The sequence below is a fragment of the Montipora foliosa genome, chromosome 6 (genome assembly GCF_036669935.1).
Source record: "Montipora foliosa isolate CH-2021 chromosome 6, ASM3666993v2, whole genome shotgun sequence".
NCBI classification, from domain to species: Eukaryota; Metazoa; Cnidaria; class Anthozoa; order Scleractinia; family Acroporidae; genus Montipora; species Montipora foliosa.
Genome location: NC_090874.1, coordinates 16,838,275 through 16,860,774, shown reverse-complemented (window position 1 = coordinate 16,860,774; position 22,500 = coordinate 16,838,275). Strand labels below are relative to the sequence as shown.

Below are 22,500 nucleotides of genomic sequence, written 5' to 3'. Positions count from 1 at the left end.
GTAACTTTATCACAGGCGGCCGCGCAAATCGATGTCACTTTCGATTTCCGATTTACTTGTGCAGCTAAAAAAACAATAGAAAATTTAGACGTAGCAAGAATCTCCCAAAATGTATTCGCGGCACAAAATTTATGTTGTTTTCATGTCGCAACTTTTGTTGCTTGTGGCAATTTTTTTTTAATTCTCGATCGACATTTCCTAAAAACGTCATTGTGCTCTTCCTTAAAACTGTGTTTATCAATATTTGTTTACTTTTGCATCAATAGTTGTTTTGCATAAAGCACGCCTGCAAAATCTGTACCATGCTTAGTTCGCATTTTTGAGCGTTAAAATATAATTTTTGGTCCAATGTTTCCGACAGCAAGTCGTATATTTTGAGGTTGTCCATCCAGATACTAACCCCGCTGGACAGGCTTAACTTCAATGAACGTTTGTCGTGGAAACTGTCAGACGCTCAGACTACACGCTTAAAACTTGCTGTAAAAAAAGAAGTTGAACTTCATATCATCCTCGAAGCCAATGATTCTCGATTGCCATTTATTCCTTCAACCTTTCTGGGCTTAGTGTTTTACATATTTCATCCTGGAAAACAAAACGCAGCTGAGTTGACAGTTATGGAAGAAAGCACTATGTTAAGTTACTGCACTACCACACGTACGTATTTGCGTATCTATTTTTGTGTGGATGCTGTAGAGACTTCGGCCAGGGAAATGATGATTTGGTGGTTGCACTTCCCTTTGATGAGAAGGAAAAGAGGACAAAAGAACTGCAATAGCAGGAAACCAAACACGCGCCCCATGAAAGGCAGGCATGTTGTCAATTTCCGCGGCAATATAAAATTGACGATATAGATATTGATAAGCACAATGTTCATTTTTTCACAGAGCTCTCTTCAGTTATAGCGTGAGACATTAAGATAAGACGAAGCTCTTTCCAACCTCTAATAATTTCATTGGATCCCCTTAGGGTGCAAGGGCCCATTATTTCTTTTGTATCGTTCTTTGTGTCCGTTGTTTTTTTGTTTTTTTTTTTACCAATCCCGAGAGCCCTTGTAGTAGCTGCGTACTGACCCGAGACGTTAGGTTTTAATTATATTTTGTATTAAGCCAAAGTTGTCATGAAATGACACACAGCGGACAAAAGTCAAAAAAAAAAAAGGGAAGGGGGAGTGAGTGAGGAGAAACACACAGGTCCAATACTCCGACATAATGAGATTCCTGGTACGTCACAATAGACATCGCAAAGTGTCACAAAGTGTCCCGCTCTTTGTCTCACAAAATGGTTACGATTTTTTAAGGATTAGGCCTAGGGTTAGGGGACACTTTGTCATGTCTATTGTGATGTACCGTGAATCATATTTTGTCGGAGTATTTGACAATCCACAGGAGAAAAGGCAATAACTGAGTTAAAATGTGACCATGACATGACCTTGACTTGACTTTAAGTTAGCTGTTAATTGGACGTTATTTATAGAAATGAGTTCTTCTGTCTTTTATATTTTAGTGCTAAGTGGGAGAAGAATTCGGAAATGCTGTCTACATTAGTTAAGCATGAATTCCCGTACTGTCATCAAGGGTTCTTAAACAGAAAAAAAGCTTGAGAATATGAGAGTCCATGCTGGCGAGAAAGCTTATGAATGCCAACAATGTGGCAAGTGTTTTAGCCAAGCTGGACATTTGAAGTCACATGAAAGAGTCCATACTGGGGAAAAGCCTTATGAGTGCAAGCAGTGTGCAAGTGCTTTAGCGTAGCAGGATATTTGAGGACACATGAAAGAGTCCATACTGGAGAGAAGCCTTATGAATGCAAACAATGTGCTAAGCGATTTAGCCAAGCTGGACATTTGAAGACACATGAAGGAGTGCATACTGCAGAAAGGCCTTATGAGTGCAAGCAGTGTGGCAAGTGTTTTAGCGTAGCAGGATATTTGAGGAAAGAACCCATACTGGAGAGACGCGTTATAGGTGCAATCAATGTGGCAAGTGTTTTAGCCAGGCCGCATATTTGAGAAGACATGAAAGAGTCCATACTGGAGAAAGACCCTATCAATGCAAACATTGTGGAAAGGGTTTTGGCGTAGCCGGAAATGTAAGAACACATGAAAGAGTCCATACTAGGGAGAAGCCTTATGAATGCAAACAATGTGGTAAGCGTTTTAGCCAAGCTGGACATTTGAAGACACATGAAGGAGTGCATATTGCAGAAAGGCCTTATGAGTGCAAGCAGTGTGGCAAGTGCTTTAGTATTGACACATGAAAGAACCCATACTGGAGAGACGCCTTATGGGTGCAATCATTGTGGCAAGTGTTTTAGCCAGGCAGGAAAATTGAAGAGACATGAAAGAGTCCATACTGGAGAAAGGCCCTATCAAAGGCAAGCATTGTGGAAAGCGTTTTGGCCTAGCAGGAGATTTAAGAAGACATGAAAGAGTCCATACTGGAGAAAGGCCCTATCAATGCAAACATTGTGGCAAGTGCTTTAGCCAAGCAGAACATTTGAGAAAACACGGAAGAGTCCATACTATAGAGAAGCGTTATAAACGTAAGCAAATAGGAAAGGTTTTTGGCAACAGAAATAGTGCCAGTAAACATGAAAAAGCACAAGAACGTTCTGCAATTACGAATGAATTTGAAGAAGGGTTTCATCGCTTCTGCACTGTGGAAGAACACAATTTGAACCAGGGTGTAAACCACAGCTGTTGGATCTGCCAGGAGGAGTTAAGTAGCGAAGAGCTCCTTCTTACACACTACCGAGAACATATGACGTTCGAGGAGCCGTCAACTAGAGCTAGTTTGATGGCCATTTTTCGACTAATTTTGTATTATAATGGTTACAACTTATTCGCAGTGTTTCTTCCTTTCTAGTATAAATTTTAAAGATCTACCGGGCGCACATTGTCAGCTTTCGTTGAACATTGCTTCCTTGTCATGTAAGATCACCTGTTTCGGGCTGCGCTGAAAATTGTATCGCTTTGTGCATCTAAACACAGTGTATTTCAAACTATCGTCAGTGGCCTTTTATATGAAGTTAAAATAATCTTGAAACAATTCCCGTTGAAAGCAACGACTTTTTTCCGGCCTAAACCACTGGGAGCTCAAAATTGTCCCCAGAAACGCTCGGTTGCATGGTAACCAATTCACTTGTTAATATGGGAAATCGAAAATGACGAAAATAATATCGGCTAGTCTTATCCTCAAGCGAAAAAAAGAAAATTTCCTCCATAAACTAGCAGATTCATGAAGTTGGTCCGAGGGAACCGTCTCTTGCCAGTGAGCTGTACGTTTTCTGAACCCGAGACCGTCAATGTTTCCCGACGAAAGGAAGTACATGGCGAACTATCAACGACTTTGGGATCACTAAGGATACATCTTTCTTGAGTCGTGCCAAACTCGCCGAAACAGCCATTTCCCGTAAATACATGTTAACCCCCAAATTGCTGCCTATCGAAGTCTTCTCGGAGGAAAATTAGTAACTTTTAATACGTACGAATACATACTTGGGGGGCCACTCCCCATAGGGGTCCCCATAGGGGTTTGAAGGTCAAGTGCACACTTCCTCCGTATGAGGAAGTGAACTTTGAGGATTTTGAAATCCCAAATAAACCATAATGAAGGGGTAGTTTCTAAAGAAACTGTGGTGCTGCGTCGGTGGGGAAGTAGTATACAAAAATTTGGTTTATCAACGGAGTTGATAATGTAAATTGACCACCGTACAGAGATTCTAAAAGCTGACGTTTCGAGCGTTAGCCCTTCGGATTCGCTCTGACGAAGGGCTAACGCTGAATGCCGTGAATGTTAACTGACATCATCCCCTTGTTGTTGGTGCTCATCAAAGGAAGGGAAAGGATTCTAAAGGAATTGTTCTTGAAGCAGAAATTTCTTCACGTCAGTTTAACAACAACTAAAGCCTTCAACTAGCACGTTGTGAACTTCACGACAACAGTCTGACATTGAGGATCCTGGAGTCGTAAATAAAACCGTGTCCTAAAGTGATATCAATTTTCAATTTTCAACTAGGCGTTCTTAGTACGCGAGAATAACTCTCGTGCGCGCAAAAATTGCCGTGTGGGTCTTTCGATAAGCAACCAGCGTCGAGATAAGTTTTTACCACAATTGCTTGTAATCTCGCAATCTGATTGGCTAATTTGCCGTTGTCGATTAGAGTCTAGACAACGCTGTACGCGTCATGCTGGCGTCATTTTGTCACGCAGTGTAGTAGCCAATCAGGAACGCTCATTTTGGAAAATAAACCAATCATCATAAATACTTTTGTCCTTTGGCCATATCAATTTCAATAGGAAAAGAAAACAAACAGCGGTTACAAACATTTTCATTTTATACTTAACGTTTCGTATGTTGCAGCATACATCATCAGAAGTGACGGTTAAAACTGTTACACAGAATTTTAAAAAACTAGAGCGAGGAACTGGTGACTAGTTAAAAAGTGTGATAACAAAATAGTAACTTCCGGTAGACGATAGTTCCGGAAGAAATTAATAAAGAAAAAGCTTCTCACTACCAATGTTTTCATTGAGAGAGGGTTTTAAATCACTGATTAACAGCGTTTCTTTAATTTTACACTGCAAGTCGGACTTTCCAGTTGCGAGGACTTCAAAATGGTCCCATTTGATGTTATGACCGGTAGAAATTGTATGGTCTGCAACAGCAGAGGCGTGGCCGACTTGTGTAAGAGCTTTGAAATGCTCGGACTTCCTGTCATGCAATCTTCTTTTTGTTTTGCCGATGTAGAAGGAATCACAGTCCCAACAACTGGCTTTGTATACTATTTTTGATCTTTGAGAACGACTGAAACGATCTTTGTAGGGAAAAAAAGACTTAACCCTGCAAGTGTTTTGAAAAATAACCCTGAGATTGACAGAGCCATAAAACTTACTAATACAAGATTTAACACGTCGAGTAAGAGCTTCACTTTGAAAGCCCAAAAAAGGCAAGACAAGAATGATATCTTTCTTAGGAACAGTGGTGGCAGGCTCAGCAGACCTGTTCTTTTGTCTGTTCAAAACATCATTAATGTTATAACAAAGAACGCCTCTTGGGTAACCATTTTGAAAGAGAGTGTTCTTTAGATCGAAGAGAGTCGACTGTAACAAGGAAGAACTCGAGCAGATGCGTAAGCAGCGATAGGTGAGGGTGCGGATTAAATTTATTTTATACTTTATAGGAGTGAAAGAGTCCCACTTGCTGTAGAGGCCAGTGAAAGATGTTTTGCGATGTACTGTTGTTGTGAAATTGTTGAGATTGCGCTTAATGCGGACATCTAAAAATGGAATCTCCTGGTTTTCTTCAAGTTCCATTGTAAATTTGATATTAGGATGTCTGGTGTTAAGAATATGCAGAGAACTGGCCGTAGTGGCTTCACTGTCGAACAAAGAAAATGTGTCATCCACATATCTAAACCAAATGGAGGGACGAGAATCTACATTAGCCAACCATTTCTGTTCAAAGTCACACATGAAAATGTTAGCTAATACTGGGCCTAGCGGAGACCCCATTGCAACGCCATCGATTTGGTCGTAATAATGACCATCAAATACAAAGTGGCTTTTCTTCGTTGCAAACTCGAGCAAGTTTTTGAGGACATGTCGCGGTAAGACAGGAGGGTCAGGAAGAGAGTATAACTTGGAAAGACAAATTTCTATTGTCTCGTCGAGTGGAACGTTCGTGAATAAGGAACACACGTCAAAAGAGCACATTATTTCATCGTTGTGTTGATGAGTCTTCGCCCAATCCACAAAAGAGAAGGAGTCCTTGATAGTGAATTGGTTGGTGGAGATCGGTTTAAGGACATCAACAAGAAAAGAGGCAAGATTGTAGTTGTATGTGTTAACTGAGGAGACAATCGGGCGAAAGGGGCAACCAGTTTTGTGGACTTTAGGAAGACCATAAAGAACACCAGCAGTAGATCCACAAGGAAGGATTTTTCTAAATGTAGCTTCATCAATTATACAATCTCGCTTGAGGTTACGCAGATAGGAAATAAGACTGTTCTCCCTAGACTTGGTTGGGTTGTGCGACAACAACTTAAATTTCGTTCCATCGGAAATCAACTGTTTCATTTTGCTGAGGTAATCATGTCTGTTGACAATTACAACACCATTTCCTTTGTCAGGTTTAGTAATAATAATAGAAGTATCATTTCGCGAATCGTTAAGAGCCATCCATTCTTCCTTAGTTAGAATTCGCTTTTGTTTAGAATAATCATAAGAGTAGATGTAACTGTAAGAAGCATTTTTGAGTTGACATTTCAATCTGTCTTGGTCCTCACTTGTTAATGTATGACCCAAACCAATAAGATCACGGTAGAGCATTTCAAAAGCGCATTTTACGCTTACTCCGTCAACAGCTTTCGGTGGGAGACAGAAACGCAAGCCCCTTGCCCTTGCCCCTTGCCTTACGATTTTGTTATCACACTTTTTAACTAGTCACCAGTTCCTCGCTCTTGTTTTTTAAAATTCTGTGTAACAGTTTTAACCGTCACTTCTGATGATGTATGCTGCAACATACGAAACGTCAAGTATAAAATGAAAATGTTTGTAACCGCTGTTTGTTTTCTTTTCCTATTAAACCAATCACATTGCGAGAAAGTTATAGTTAATGCTTGCTCTTTCTTTGAGTCATGATTTTGGTCACGCTCTGAAATGAAAACTTTCTTTGGCGTTGAATATTGTGGTAAAAAACAAATCGAAAGTGGTTCAGCGTTGTCTGTACTCTTATCGACAAAGATATTCGTCATCACAGTGGTCAAAATTTGCTGTGGACTCACTGCCGAGTGAGTGCACAACAAATTTTGACCACTGTGATGACGAATATCGTTGTCGATATGAGTACAGACAACTCTGACCCACTTTCGATTTGTTAAATATAAAAGATTTTCTTATTAAATTAAAAGTTGGTCACTTGGCCAACTTGGTCGGTTGTGGCCAAGTGACAATAATTATAAGAAAGCTTTTATCAAAAAATACCCTGCCATTCGAACGAGCATTTTTCACGAATCTTACAAACAAAAAAAAAATATATATATATATATAAAGAAATCTATATATTTACAGCAGTTGAGTGTATTCATTTATAATGTTCGTTTGATAAAAGAAAAATACTAGAAATGGTTTGAAAAAAGAAAACAGTAAATAAAGAACATTCGTCTTTGTGTATAGTGTCTTGTAGAATGCATTAAATTCAGAATACGGGTACAATTAGGATAAACGAAGTAAATATACAGTTTAATTAATAGCTGAATATAAATATCGCCTTATTGCTATCTATTAGTAACGAGCAGTTCTCTGTTCCTCTGGTTTTTGGATACCTTGATTTAGCATATATATATGGTAATCTGCAGAGATGGATTCCGGTTTCCGGGTGAGGTTCTCATTGCAATCACTGTTTTAATTGACCTAGAGAGCAAAAGTAGTTTGAGCTTTCTGCCATTCCTATTCGCTCTCGATGGTGTCAAACTAAGAAATTGGACACCATACACCAGCATTCACATTCTTTGAGGATATTTTTTTCCTTGTATATCTGCTCTGTTCTATGACACATTTGTTAGTCTAAATATTGAGAAAAGTGTTTACATTAAATCAAGTTGAAAGCAACAACATTGTCTCGTCGACCGAGTGCAGCAATCTAAAGACCTCCTCTGAATCTCAAGCCGCTGGCCAAAATGAGCGGTCTTTCATTGCATATACATCGGACAACTGAAACGGTAACCAGTTGAGCTACACATACGTTTTTGTGTGAAAAGGGAACTTTTTCTCTGTTGTCGAATCGTTTTCACCTGTTCACACGAATGCGCTGAAACAATTCGACATTACCAATGCCGCTAAAGGGGCATGCGTATTCCTCAGTAAAACGAGCCTGCAAGACAGAAATTCGCGCTATTTTTGACTCGTTTAAAGATGTCGCAGGCAGGCCAATGTAAAAAGGTAAGAGCAAGGCTGACTCGAGTTGCTCCTTAAAGTTACAATAAAATATAAAGTAACCAAGACCTCTGAAAGTGTCGGCTGCGGATCATGCCAGACAACATTTTGCGCCATTTTGCATCTCAGGTTTATCCTTGGCGCGGCTGACGGACGACGCAGGCTGGAGCCAATAATGCGATGTCATCGTTTTCGAAAAGTGCCGTTTTCACTGTCCACACGAAAACACGAAAAGGGCTTTTTCAAAAATGTGGACAGGGACCATGGCAATGAGTTTTCCCCGTGAGACGGAGGGAAAGTTTCATGTAACATACAACTCCCGCTACTTCCCGCGAGCTTGCGATAGTTGCAGGAAGAGTTGCTTCATTCTTTGATTCCGAGTGTCATTGGAATCAATGCAGTTAAGAAACGCCTCTTGACAGAAAATGATTTAAATTTGGAGCGAGCGGTTGAAATGTACAGGTAAACAGCTCAATAACATTGCTGTGGATGAGGATGTCCGTGAAGTGCACACGGTAAAAGACGACAGTACAAAGCCTTCAGGAAAGGTTATCGGGGCGAAAGCAAGATGTCGACATACGAAGAAATAGCAGTTCTCTTGTAATAAGTGCGGACAACAGCACGCTCCGAGGTAATAGGGACTTTAAGCAAATCGCTACGCCTGGCGCTAATACGGCTGCCGGAAGTAAATTTCCCCCAAAATGAGACACTGCGCATGTACGTCGGTTGCATCCAGCCGTAGTGTGAAATCTGACTACGTGAGTCGGGATGTTTTGCCGTAGCGGCTACTACGTCGAGTTTATTTCGCTTCTCTGGCCCTTTTCAACGGACATCTCGGCATTTTAAGAATTCCATTGGATACTATATCCTTTAAAGTCAATTTAAGTCAAGGATTGTGTCAAGGTTGCCCTCTTATAAGCTTGTAAATCCGTATCACGAACTTACGATAAGTTTTGGCAAAAGTGTTGGAATGTCGAAGTGAGTCAAGTGAAATATTCGTGTTCAGCACGAGGTTGTTTTTCTTCGGTTAAGTTTGCTTTGAGGATTTAGAGAAGATGTTTTATATCTGGATACTATACGATGCTATTTTGCTTCTTTGAGTATTGATATATTTGTGTTTTTCACTCGATATTCTTTGAGATATTTGTCTCTGAAATGATATATTTTATCCATCAAATTGTTGTTATTGTACAAGGTGTATAGCTTAGAAATAATCTCTTCGTCCTAGCAAGGCGAACAACGGCCATCGTCCTTTGAGCGAAGCCATTTGGCTGTGAGAAACTAAATAAAAGAGATTTTAAACTCCTTAGCCCATGCTTCCTTGTATTTTGCTTTGCTAAACTTAAAATTTAGCAGACCACCGCGCCGTACTCTCCCCAGACCTTTTCAGGCACGGTAGCCGTAGTAGCACCAGCCGTAGTGATTTGCTTAAACTCTCTAATGTCCACCCTACGGACAGATTTGTCGCCTACGTGCACAAAAAAAAAAAAATTCATGGCTCGAGTATCAAAGGACAACCCAAAGCAAGTGAGTGAATGTAGATTGGATGATTCGTTATCGGGGTTGTGGGAACTAAGCTACTCACATAAAAAGATTTGATGCAAAGAATAATTATCAACAAGCAACATTTGAATGTGAAATTGGACACTGGCGCTCGGAGCAATGTTTTTCCAGATCAGGTCTTTTGCAAAATTGAAGTAAAAAACACCCGACTTGTGTCGTATACTTGCCACAAGATACCAGTAATGGGTAAAGCCACCCTCCAGGTGAAACTGAGAGGGAAGTTTTACCAGCCACACCCACAATTGTCCTTCAAATGTCAGTGCAGTTGATACCCAAGCAGATGAAGATCTGCCTGATATCCAACCAAGCTAAGGTGTCAGTGAAATCATCAAGAAGCGAGAGAACTATTCCATGGCATTGGATGCTTAGAAGGCACCTATAGCACTAAGATTGAAGCTAGATGGCAATAAAATGAAGATCACAAACGACAAATGATTAATTTCCCTATAATAAAACTTGTATTCCTCATGAACTGACGGCAAATGGATTGAAACCATGAAATCCCAGCAAGATTTGTGCAGTGCAACAAATGCCATCTCCAACGGACAAGCCGGCATTGTTAAGATTTCTTGGATTCGTGAATTACACGAGCAAGTTCTCACCAAACGTAGCAGACCTACAGCCCAGGCATTGAGAGAGCTACTGCACAAGGGAGTAGAATGGCACTGGTCTGAAAGACAGATGAAAGCATTTCAAGCCATTAAAGGAATGCTGTCAAAGAATTATGCCACTCTTCAGTACCATGATGTTAACAAACATCGCTTAGAAGAGATGCATAGTCAAATACACAACAGCAGGAGTCCATTAATGATTAATGGGCTCCTGACAACAGCCACTAAGGCAACCTAAATTGTCAAAGAAGAGCAAGAGAAGTTTCATCGAGTTTCAGTTTTTTGGCCAGGAATAAATGTGCAAATAACGGACATTGTATACAAGTGCATTACTTCGCAGGCAAGATAACCACTCAAGAGTCATGAACTATACCTGAGAGGCCATGGTAGAAGATCGTTGTCGATCTCTTTGAACTCGAGAGACAAAATTATGTGGTTATAGTCGACTGCTACTCGAAGTTATTCGAATTATCACTCTTGCCAAACAGTAAGAGCAAGACACTGACCAACCACTGAGATCATCGTCAGTGACTATGGCGCCGATTTAGACACCCATGAGTTTAATGTAAATGCTTTGTTTATAGTTGAAGTGTACTTAGCTATCAAGCTAATTCACAGGCACTCATCTGTCTTTCACATCTGAAAGAAACGTGATTCGCGCCCATTGCTACTGCGCATTTTTTCGCGCATGTCACTCACACGTCATACATCGCAGATCACGAAGGTAAACACGATGCTAAAAGCGCAAATATTTTTCACAAGAATGGAACATGAAAGCATGTGGCATCATGGGATAGCTGTGGGCCCAGGTCTTCTCGGAAATGTGTACGCAATGGCGTTACAGTGCGAATAGACAATCGCTTTGAGAACTTCGCAGCTTTCCGTAGATCACTTCCTTTCCTGATTTTATCCATTTTAACAAAAAACAAAAAAAAAATCTGTACGTGAGAAGTTACAAATATTCGCTTTTTATGCTCTCGTGCGACCGAAGTTTACTTTCTTAGACTAATATGTATCGTTTTTCAAGGTCTATTTCACCTCAGAAAAAGACATCAGCTGCGAAAGTTATGTTGAGTTGAGTACGATTACCTGATCTCAATTTCACTAATGTAGCTTTTTTTATTGCTGACAGTTGTAAGCTAAGATCGTCTCAAAATAACGCAATCTTCTAAAAGTGCACCTCACGATCTCCAAAACGAGCAATTACCAATTGACCACGCTGCCTCAAGTTTGCAAAATGTTCCGGTAGCCGAGAACATTCTAAAGAAAGTTGATGGAAAGGATTTTCACCTTGTCTTGCATGACTACCGTAATACTCTCATCGACCAAATTGACCTATTACCCGCACAGATGCTAATGGACGCCTCACAAGAACCCGACTGCCAGCAACTCCTACTGTTTCGAGAGCATTAAACAAGGACCAGCCTGCCGTGGAAGAATTCAGGAACAATTAAGTTAAATCTTCACGTACATCATTCCGTAGTCTCAGAGAAAGTCCGTTCTAAGGGTCGAACTATTCGACCACCTGTTTGGCTTAGAAAACTTGTCTTCTCTTGTTAAAGACTATGTTACCCCTTAGAGGACACACTCTTTAGTAAAAGACAATTGTAGCTTGATGATAAGTTAAGATTCCTTAAAAAGGTCTTTTTTAGAATTTGTTTCTTTGAAAAGAAGGGTTATGTTGAAATACATAATTTCCCGCCCTTTCTGATTACGTGATTTCATGCACGTAAGGCCACGTTTTGTTGTGGTCAAATTCTAAAGTATTAGGCTCCCTCCACACGTATCCGTATATTTTTTAATCCGCAACTTTTTCTTTCCGGATACGCCTTTCGTCCACATGTATACGGCGAATTCGAATTCGCTGGGGAATCCGCAACTTTTTGAATCGCTCTCTAGAGTGGATATTTCCGCTATGAACCCGGAACAGTGTGCACGCTAAATCGGGATATTTTTTATTCCGGATTACGTAAAAAGATCGAGCCCAGTTAATTACCGTAAAATCAATTCCCAAGATGGCTACTGAGGGCTTCATGGCGCATGCTCTGTTACCTTCGTTTCCTTGAGGAGTCCTGAGTACTAAAGTGAATCGGGATATGTTTCGGATACGAGTGGACGGGCAAAGGCCATTTGAATACGCTACGTGTGGATGGGAATGTTTTTGAACTCGGAAAAAAAAAGTTGCGGATTCAAAAATATCCGGATACGTATAGACGGGGCCTTAGAATCATAAAAGTGTTGTTCAAGTTTCTACATTAGCCAATCACTAAAAGTCAGTCGACAACTGCACCTATCAGAATTCATTCAAAATGCAGGCAGTCGGTGGCTAAGCGTGTGAAAACTTCTGAAAGTAAAATAAGTTTTTTGGCCAATCGCGAAAGCAACTTATGCATGAGTAACCTCGCAACTGATCTCTCGACCCTCCGACACTTCTTCGTTATGAACGTGAACCAAGTAAAGACCGGATCACTTTATTCCGTCTGGTGGTGTAAAGGAGACCCAATTGTTTAGTTTAATCTGCGTGCGATTGCTGTTCCTGATATTCCTAAAATAGCCGGATTGAGTTTGAACCAGTTTTTATCATAGAAGGGAGCAGGGCTGGCACAGGGGTGAAAGCATTTGCTTTCTACCAGTGTGACTCGAGATCGATAACCTAACTCAACGTCATATCTGGCTTGACTTTTTTAGCCTGCGTAACAAGCGTTTCAGTGTATTTTCGACGTTTTGGTCCGCGAAAAATGGATCGACACAAAACAAGAGGTGCGGGAAGGGCCAAAACTTCGAAAATTTTCCAATACTACTCGTAGGTCTTTGTAACGGCTTTTTCACAGATCAAGATATTTTTTAAACGAGTTGAAAAGTACGATTTGACTTGCGCGAGTGACCATTTTTAATCTCATGGGTAATTATCTCTCTTGCAAGACTTGTGATTAGCTGGAAAGAAGAAACAGGAAAATTTGGTTTTATCAAACGTGTTGATAACGGTGGAATTACCACGGTGAACGATTTGGAAAGCTTACAATTCGAGCGTTAACCCTTCCTGTTTCACTCCCCGACCGACGCAGCACCGCAGTTTCTTTAGAAACTAGAAATTTATTGGCTGGAAAGATCTAGTTTTGCTGAAAAATAAATCCAAAAATAGCTGTCGGTTTGTGAAAACATCGTTCCACAAAATAGTAACAATAAATGATGAAATGGTATATGAAATGAATCATATATGAACTGCGGATATGAAATCAAGTGAAGCTATGATCTTCGCAGTTATGAGCGCAATTTTTGCAATTGCGTAGAGAAGCCTGAAAAATTCAGGACTTCAACGGGGTTTGAACCCGTGACCTCGCGATTCCGGTGCGACGCTCTAACCAACTGAGCTATGAAGCCACTGACGTTGGGAACTGGTCATTTGTGGGTTCTAATGGTCCCGTTAGGAATGAATCAATGATGAAATGGTATATGAAATGAATCATAACCGGGACCATTAGAACCCACAAATGACCAGTTCCCAACGTCAGTGGCTTCATAGCTCAGTCGGTTAGAGCGTCGCACCGGGTTCACGCGAGGTCACGGGTTCAAACCCCGTTGAAGTCCTGAATTTTTCAGGCTTCTCTACGCAATTGCAAAAATTGCGCTCATAACTGCGAAGATCATAGCTTCACTTGATAGTATCAATAAAGTTGTACGCTCCTAGTCATGGGCTCCTGTTTTAATCTAATTAATAAGGCCCTTGTGCGCATGCCCGACTATATAAGCAGTTGACCTTTGTACAGTGAATTATCATCTTATAAGCATGTTCAAATGTAAGCTACTGAAGCTAATATTCGTTGCGGACTCTTAATTTTTTCCCTCAGTACGAATTAGGCGGTCTTAAATACGGAGCGGCTTATGGTATTAGGCGGTTACGAACCAGGGGCTCATCAAGTGGAGCCTTTATCTCCCATACTTGATAAACGAGTCAACCCTTTCCAGAGTATATTTATTTATAGAACTCCTCTCTTGGGAGCTTTAGCACGCCCACTGTTGTAAATGCCAATCTCCCTTGGGAGCTTTAGCACGCCCATTGTTGTAAATGCCAATCTCCCTTGGGAGATTCAGCACTCTCACTTCTGTAAAAGCCAATCAAATGAAATACGATACTTCGCGGGGAAAAACCTGTTCCTAATCGGGAAAGGGTTAACTCAAGGACTTATTGGAGATACAGGCTCCCCTTGACGAGTTCCTGGATGGGCTTAATAACGACCAGCTCTATCTAATTGTGATTTTTTTCTTGGAAAGTTTCAATGGCTTTTCTTAAACAATCTCTTACATTTTAACCCCAATGCAGAGGTTCAAGACAACAAAGGACGCGTCGGGATTGAAAGCCGGTGAAGAAATTGACCCGCAAAATTGGCCAGTTTTTGCTGGAACCGTAATTTGCTTCTGCGGAATCGCTCTATTGTTCCTCACAGTTAACGTGGCGCTGAAGTGGTTTCGGGGACGATGCGTAAAGGGAAAAGAAGAAGATACTGAAGAAGGACGAGAGCCAGGTAAGTCAGTTGCTAGACCAAGGAACTCATCACGGGGACCTCGGATTCTAGTTGCCCGGATATGTTTGTTTGTTTGTTGTCATGATTTGAGCAGGTTGAAGTTTTGGCAGCTGTTGTGGATCTGCTATACTCACCTTCCCATACGCTCACCAAGGACAGCCACAACACCAGCACATATCACATGTGCTGGATTCCGTTTGTGTGAAAAGCTTGCAGTTAAATATGTTGAGTATCATAGACTTTCTCCAATCTTGTACTTAATAGACCAATTTCGATATATTAAATTCAGTCCTAAACAAAAGACATCATTTCGAGGCTCTGGGGAATGAACTCGTACAAATCCTTATATTTTTTGCCCGGAGCCTCGAGTTGATGCCTTTTGCCTATGACAGAATTTTAATATATCGAAATTGGCCTATTAGTGCAGTTTACACTCCGCATTTCGAGTCCACTGAAGTGAATCATATCTGGTTACGAATGTTGTATCTTTGTTGGAAACCGGCGATAAATACTTACCTTCCTTGGGAGTTTTTGTTCCGTTTTCCGAGAGTGGCATTTACAAGAAAATCCTGTTTATATGGCTTAGATTGCCCTTGTTTGTTTTCGGATTCCCTTGCTTTCTAAGAAGCATTTCATCAGTAAACGAGGCAGTCAAAATTTGTTTGGCAATTTCGGAGTATGTGAAAATGGCTTTCTTTGAGGAGTCTGTTGTCCCAGCTCATAGGCTTCCGAAAAGTGTTTTCCAATCGCCGATTTTCTATGTTCAACAATACGTTGGTGAAGTTGTCGAGATATGTATCCCAAATTTTCTGCATGAGATCGCGCAGCCGGGCCACATGAAAATGAATACACCACACATTGTTGATTTACAATGGGTGGGTCAATTTCTTTCTGCTCGGATTCATCAATCAAAATTATAGTATTAAATTGAATGAATGAATAAATGAATGACTAACTCATAATATTTTCAGGGCAAATCTCAGGCCAAACTTCACAATGGTCACAATATGAAAAACACTTGGAATTTTCTGTAACAGAATTGATCAGTGAGCCATTCAACATGTGGCATGAGCAGAAACACTAGGATGACGCGGTGTATACCAGGACTGACATTGACTATCTGAATCGATAAAGACTCAAAGCATAAAGTTACTTTGATGCCTGCGTTGTAAGTAAGCACACTTTGAGAAAGCACGTAGCAGTAGTTGAGCGACAGCCTGGAAAATCGGAGGAAGGGAGACAAGTCCACATATGTTCCCACTCATGCGGAGCTTCTCCATCATTTCGATCACAGGCAGACAACACTAAAAATGCGAGAGCGCGTCACGTCACCTCAATTTTGAGACACAATTGTAACGGCTGATTCTTCTGATCGAGGAAAATGTTCCATAAAAACTCAAAATCGCGATGTTTCTTTTCGAAAATTCATTTTATGGACGTATAGCCAGATAAATAAAATAAAGTTCACTCACCCAGGCTAGCTCAGCTTTTTGCCCTCACCATATGATCGGGACAGGAGTGATGGATCATTGGAATTTGATCAAAATCAAATTAACCAATCAAAAAGCTCAAATTTCCCCCAAGAGAGACAAAATTATTAATCTGTGCTTTTTGATTGGTTAATTTGATTTTGATCAAATTCCAATTATCCATCACTCCTGTCCCGATCATATGGTGATGGCAAAAACCTGAGCGAAGCTTGAAAATCGAACAGCATTTTGAGATGGCAGAGCCGTGTAAATGCAATAACTTTTGGCACGATGCTAGCAAAATTATCGACTTTTTACGTGCCCAAGGCTGCGAAGCGAGAGACCTTTGGAAGTGGGAGAAATTCGGCTACACTCCGGACGCACTCGGCCGTGAGCGGTATTGGAAGCTGCACGCCTTGTCTATTTATATTGTATATGACGACGCGTCGGATCTGAAGGGGAAATCAAAGCGTCCCAAAAACCCATCAAATCACTCAGGACAACGCAGAAAATAGTGGGTGAGTGAACTTTATTTATCTGGCTGTCCATAAAATTAATTTTCGAAAAGAAACATCGCGATTTGAAGCTTTATGGAACTTTTTCCTCGACCAGTTGAATCGGCCGTTACAACTGTCTCAAAATAAGATGACGTCTAGCGCTCTCGCATTCTTAGGGTTGTCTGCCTGTGGTTTGATCGAGAGCGGCTTTTGCGTATAGGTGAACGATATTTCTCCCCATTTATGTACTCAACCATTCTTGCTTAACGTTATATTCTAGGCAGCTAGTGCTCTTGAAAAATAAATTGAATTGTAATAAGGCAAAAAGATAAAAAGCAAATAAACTGTTTGTTGTTGTTGAACTGAGGAGGGGAAATCAGTTTGTTGATGCAGTAACTAGGCGATTTTGCTTACTTTAGGGTGCAGGGATGGCGCAGTGGTAAGAGCACTCGCCTCCCACCAACGGGGCACGGGTTTGACTCCAGACTCGGTGTCATATGCGAGTTGAGTTTGTTCGTTCTCTTCTTTGCACCGACGTGTTTTTTCTCCGGGTCCTCCGGTTTTCCCCTCTCCTCAAAAACAACTATTTAACTTGATTTGCGTTTATTGTTAATTACAGTTTACAGTGTCCCCAATTAGTGCTCCAGCGCTAGAACGACTGGACACTTCAAATAATTAAAGTTCCATTTTTTCCTTTATCCACGAATCATGATAATATCTTTTGATTGGTTTAGTAAGCATCATTCTGTGTGTTCATGTTTTATTTTGAAGACGTCAAGCATGTCCAATATACTTCAGATGTTGTGCATAGATGAAGATTCATGACGGGTGCGCGGTCTTCTCAATGTTCGAAAAAGCGACGTTAAAATAGAAAAGAATATAATTAGTATATAAAAAAGGGGATTAATTCTGCAATACAACAATACAATATTAGTTGCAATAGATGAATGATAATACTCAGTCTGATAGAATGTTATGATACAATTTAAGGATCAATGCATTTACAAGCATGATATTGGTAAACAGCTTAACGTTTTTAGCCTACGAACAGGCTCCCAGCGAGGACGAAAAAAATTCGGCGAGTGAAGCGTGAATACTCTGTGATGGAGCAGATCTTGTTTGAACTTCGTCCTTTCTTGGTTGCATTGCCGTAGTTTGCCGATTCTTGTACCAAGCCAACCTGGCGTCTTTTAAAGAAATACATCAAAATGTGAATGGTCTTGTTTTCAGAGATCAAGTGGAATAAAGTACATCAGTAAAACTCTTCTTTGACCTTGAACTGACAAAGTTGTTTTTATGGCTTCTAATTTTAGCGTGATTCCTATTCGCTGGCTATTGACAGTATTGCAAAGTAAACTTCACTGGAAAAACCGATGCCGCACTCATCGCCTCGTGATTCATGCGACATCGGTTTTTAGCGTAAAATTAACCGTGGAATTCACTAGTTAGGCAATGAATTTTTCTATTGAAGAAAGCAAAGAAAATGATTTAATTATTGAAGCAGCAACCGGAAACATCAAAACGCGGACAATTCGAAACCTTTTTATTTTCACAAACCCTACAGGCAGTAAGAATAAATCATCCATCATAACCAAAGTGGCTTTGTTAAGGACCGCTATATAGAAGAAACTGTACGATCAATCTTTGATTTAATGGATTTTACTCTTAATGAAAACATCCCAGGGCTAATGATTTTTATAGACTTCCATAAGCATTCAATAGTGTAGATTGGAATTATCTCGTTACCTGCCTGGAGGCTTTTCGTTTTGGTCCCGATTTCATCCAATGGGTTAAGACACTTTAAAAGAATATACAAAGTTGTGTTATAAATAATGGTCTTATTATCCTTTGGAAAGAGGAGTAAGACAGGGTGATCCTTTGTCTCCTTATTTATTTGTTTGTGTAGTTGAAACCCTTGCCATAGCAATTCGACAAAATACCGCGATAAAAGGCATCTTGATTGGTAAAGAGGAAACAAAGCTTCTCCAATACGCTGATGACACGACAACAGTTTTATCAGATCGAGATTCGGCGCATGCTCTTTTCAACCTCCTGGATGTTTGCAGGAAACTGTCAGGTCTTAAGATAAATACATCTAAAACTGAAGGAATGTGGGTTGGCTCCTTAAGATATAATGTTTTAAAACCCTTTGGTATTAAATGGAGCGGCGAACCAATCAAAGCCCTTGGGGTGTACTATACTTATGATACTAAATTACTACATAAAAAGAATTTTATCGAGAGGCTGGACAGCGTCAAAAAGCTTGTAAATATCTGGTCTTCAAGAGGTCTTTCTGTTTATGGGAGAGTGACAGTTATTAAGTCTTTAATCATTCCCAAATTTGTTTATATTTTGTCGCTTCTGCCGGCTCCAAAGGAAATCGTCCAAGAATTGAACCGAATATTATTTAAATTTATATGGAAAGGAACGGATAAAGTAACAAGACTGTCCACGATAAATGAATACGGGAACGGCGGACTAAAAATGATTGATCTTGAAAGTATGATTAAATCGTTACGGCTAGCCTGGCTGAAAAGAATTTTTGGAGAAAATGACGGTGCTTGGAAAAGCTACCTACAAGTTTTATTGAAGCGTCACGGAGGTCTCCTTTTATTTTATTGCAATTACGATATCAAAGACTATTTTGTTCCTTCCCTCTCTTATTCCGAGTTACTTCAGTGGTGGTCAGAATTGCGGGACGTTTATGATACTACAAAAAAAGAATGGCAACATACAGTGTGGAATAACAAAGAGATACGAATAAACAACAAACCTACCTTCTATCGAACTTTTTTTGAAAACGGCATAACTTTTGTAAACGATCCTTTATTCGACACAGATACCACAAACTCTTTCAAGTTTATTTCAAACAAAATAAGTAATACTAATTTTTTAACTTGGGCGGGACTTCGCCACTCCGTTCCATTACACCTAAAAACCAAGGAAAGCACTCCTTCTGAAATTTCTTTGTTCGTAACGATAGAGGGCAAAGACTTTGATGTGTTAAAAAAGAAATCTAAGGACTATTACACATTAATAAAAAACTCAAAAGCCGAGCCTCCAAATAATTCTCAACATCTGAGGAAAACTTTTAATTTGTCAGAGGATCACTTGAAAAAAGTTTTCTGACTACCGCATAAGGTGTCCTTTGAACCATACATAAAACCATTTCAGTACAAAGTCCTTAACTCGATACTATTTACTAATACAAAGTTACTTAAGATAGGTTACATCTCAGACGATAAATGTTCGTTTTGTAACTCAGAACCGGAAGATTTCGAACATTTCTTCTTTCTACTGACCAGAGAATTCGTCCACCTTACTCTGCAAGATGTCATGATTGGTATTATTTATGCAAATTGCCCTTTACTAAACTATTTGATACTAGTTGCTAAATCATATATACGGGATTGCAGAAGAAATCTGTCTCCTCCTGTTATAAACGCCTTTAAGCTAAAGGCAAAAATTAAGTATGAAACGGAAAAGATTATATGTGTAAATACTAATAACGTGGACAAATTTAATAAGAAGTGGGATTTGTGCATGGGCTCTGAACCTAACCCGTAATCTGTTTTTGAAGTGTGTTCTTAGAACTGTACATATTTGGCTGTACATGGAATCCTTTTTTAAATAGATATATATTTTTTCTCATAATATTTAGATAGGCATTAAACAAGTAATGTAATGAAGTGTTAGTAAATGTAGTATTGTAAGTAGTGTAATTTGATGTTTTAGAATTGTATTTAATTAATGTATGTAAAAATATTTAATAAAATTAAATTAAGAAAAAAAAAAAGTAAGAATAAATAACCAGGGAGCTCCGCTTTTAGGCGTGGCTAAATCTATATAACTAGATAGTCTGCTTACCGTACGACCAGTCCGGCCTGCTCGTTGCCATAAATTAGTCTATTTTGCCAGGCTATTTCTTGTGTTTTCTCCGTTTTTCGTCACTATGATTATCCTGCTTTATCGCGTTGATGCTCAGTACTGTTTCTTCCGCTGCTCGTGGCTATAATTTTGTCTCTTTATTATGGCTCTTTCTTGCTGTCTCTCTTGTTGTCTCCCACTGATAGTTCGCCTGTTTTCTTGATGTGCTCTCAGTCGCTCTATTTCACCTTTTTACCCCTCTACTTCTTTTCTTTCCTCATTCTACGACGTATCAAAAATATATTTAGCTTGTTTTTTTATCTTCCTCCAAATTTTTGCTGTTTTTTTTTTTTTTTTTTGCTTACTAAAACGCAGTGTCATATGCAATACGGTGGACATGAAGCTTCTCGCCAAAACAACGTGGGTTCCAGCAGTGCGAAATTTCAGGTATTGGCTTACATGAAAAGTTGAATGTTCGGACTCACGGACTGGTGGTCATACGATGACGTCATAACGAAAACAAAAGTTTCTCGCATCGATGGGTTACCATATTTTCTTGACCACGGCCATCCGCGTGCGAGCGCGCGCGTTCGGCCAAACCTAAATCTCACCAATGGGCGTATGATAAAAGTTATTTGAAATTAGTATATACCACACAGGTGAATATTGCTCTCCGCGCGCGCTGATTGTCTAACTCGGAGGTGATTATTACCTCCACTTCGGTGAATAATTGTTAATTGTTTTCATTTTCTTCACTTAAAGACGTGCGCGCCAAAATCTCCCTACAGTGAAATTTTCTTCATTCTCTCGCCTGGAGTTAGGTCATTAAGAACTTACTCCAAAAATGAAAAAAAATGGCGGTGACCGACTTTTTTTCGGAGGAAATGGTAGTGGAAAAATGCCTTAATTTCGATAAATCGGTCACCATAACAAGATGTAGCCTCATCTGCTCATCCATCGCAAATCATAAAAGTGAATTGTTAGAGTCAAGGTTTCCGTGGGTAGGTTTTTAGGAGTGGGATTTTTAGATGAAAGCCCTTTTCACGGTTAGTTTTTTTCATGTGCATTACAATGTAATCTAGCATGTATGTGAGGCAATTTCGGGCTATTTTGTAGTTTTAACCGGAAATTGCCTCGCATGCACGTTAGATTACATTGTAATGCAACCGAGAATTTATGCGAAAACGACTTTGGACTAATAATTCAAAGGTATTTTTGCGCGGTTTACTGAATATGCGGGAAAAGCAGATTTTAACAAGTGCTTTTGAAATCCAACGAGAAAATTGGGGGTAACGTAACCACGCAGTACTCAACCATTCTTGCTTAACGTTATATTCTAGGCAGCTAGTGCTCTTGAAAAATAAATTGAATTGTAATAAGGCAAAAAGATAAAAAGCAAACAAACTGTTCGTTGTTGTTGAATTGAGGAGGGGAAATCAGTTTGTTGATGCAGTAACTCGGCGATTTTGCTTACTTTAGGGTGCAGGGATGGCGCAGTGGTGAGAGCACTCGCCTCCCACCAACGGGGCACGGGTTCGATTCCAGACTCGGTGTCATATGCGGGTTGAGTTTGTTCGTTCTCTTCTCTGTACCGACGTGTTTTTCTCCGGGTCCTCCGGTTTTTCCCTCTCCTCAAAAACAAGTATTTAACTTGATTTGCGTTTATTGTTAATTACAGTTTACAGTGTCCCCAATTAGTGCTCAGCGCTAGAAGGACTGGACACTCTAAATAATTAAAGTTCCATTTTTTCCTTTATCCACGAATCATGATAATATCTTCTGATTGGTTTAGTGAGCATCATTCTGTGTGTTCATGTTTTATTTTGAAGACGTCAAGCATGTCCAATATACTTCAGATGTTGTGCACAGATGAAGATTCATGGAGGGTGCGCGATCCTCTCAATGTTCGAAAAAGCAACGTTAAAATAGAAAACAATATGATTAGTACATAAAAAAGGGGATTAATTCTGCAATACAACAATGCAATATTAGTTGAAATAGATGAATGATAATAGTGATAGAATGTTATGATACAAT

At 39.9% G+C, this 22,500-nt stretch overlaps 1 protein-coding gene across 1 annotated transcript in view; it reads left to right on the top strand.

Moving 5' to 3' along the window:
• Positions 1-15,722, top strand: part of LOC138005097 (uncharacterized) — a 39,696-nt gene extending 23,974 nt beyond the window's left edge. The window contains exons 6-7 of the mRNA XM_068851383.1: positions 14,429-14,630; positions 15,602-15,722. Coding sequence (XP_068707484.1) covers positions 14,429-14,630; positions 15,602-15,714 — 315 coding nt within the window. The 3' untranslated portion in view covers positions 15,715-15,722. The remainder of the gene's footprint in view (positions 1-14,428; positions 14,631-15,601) is intronic.
• Positions 15,723-22,500: the final 6,778 nt, after the last annotated feature.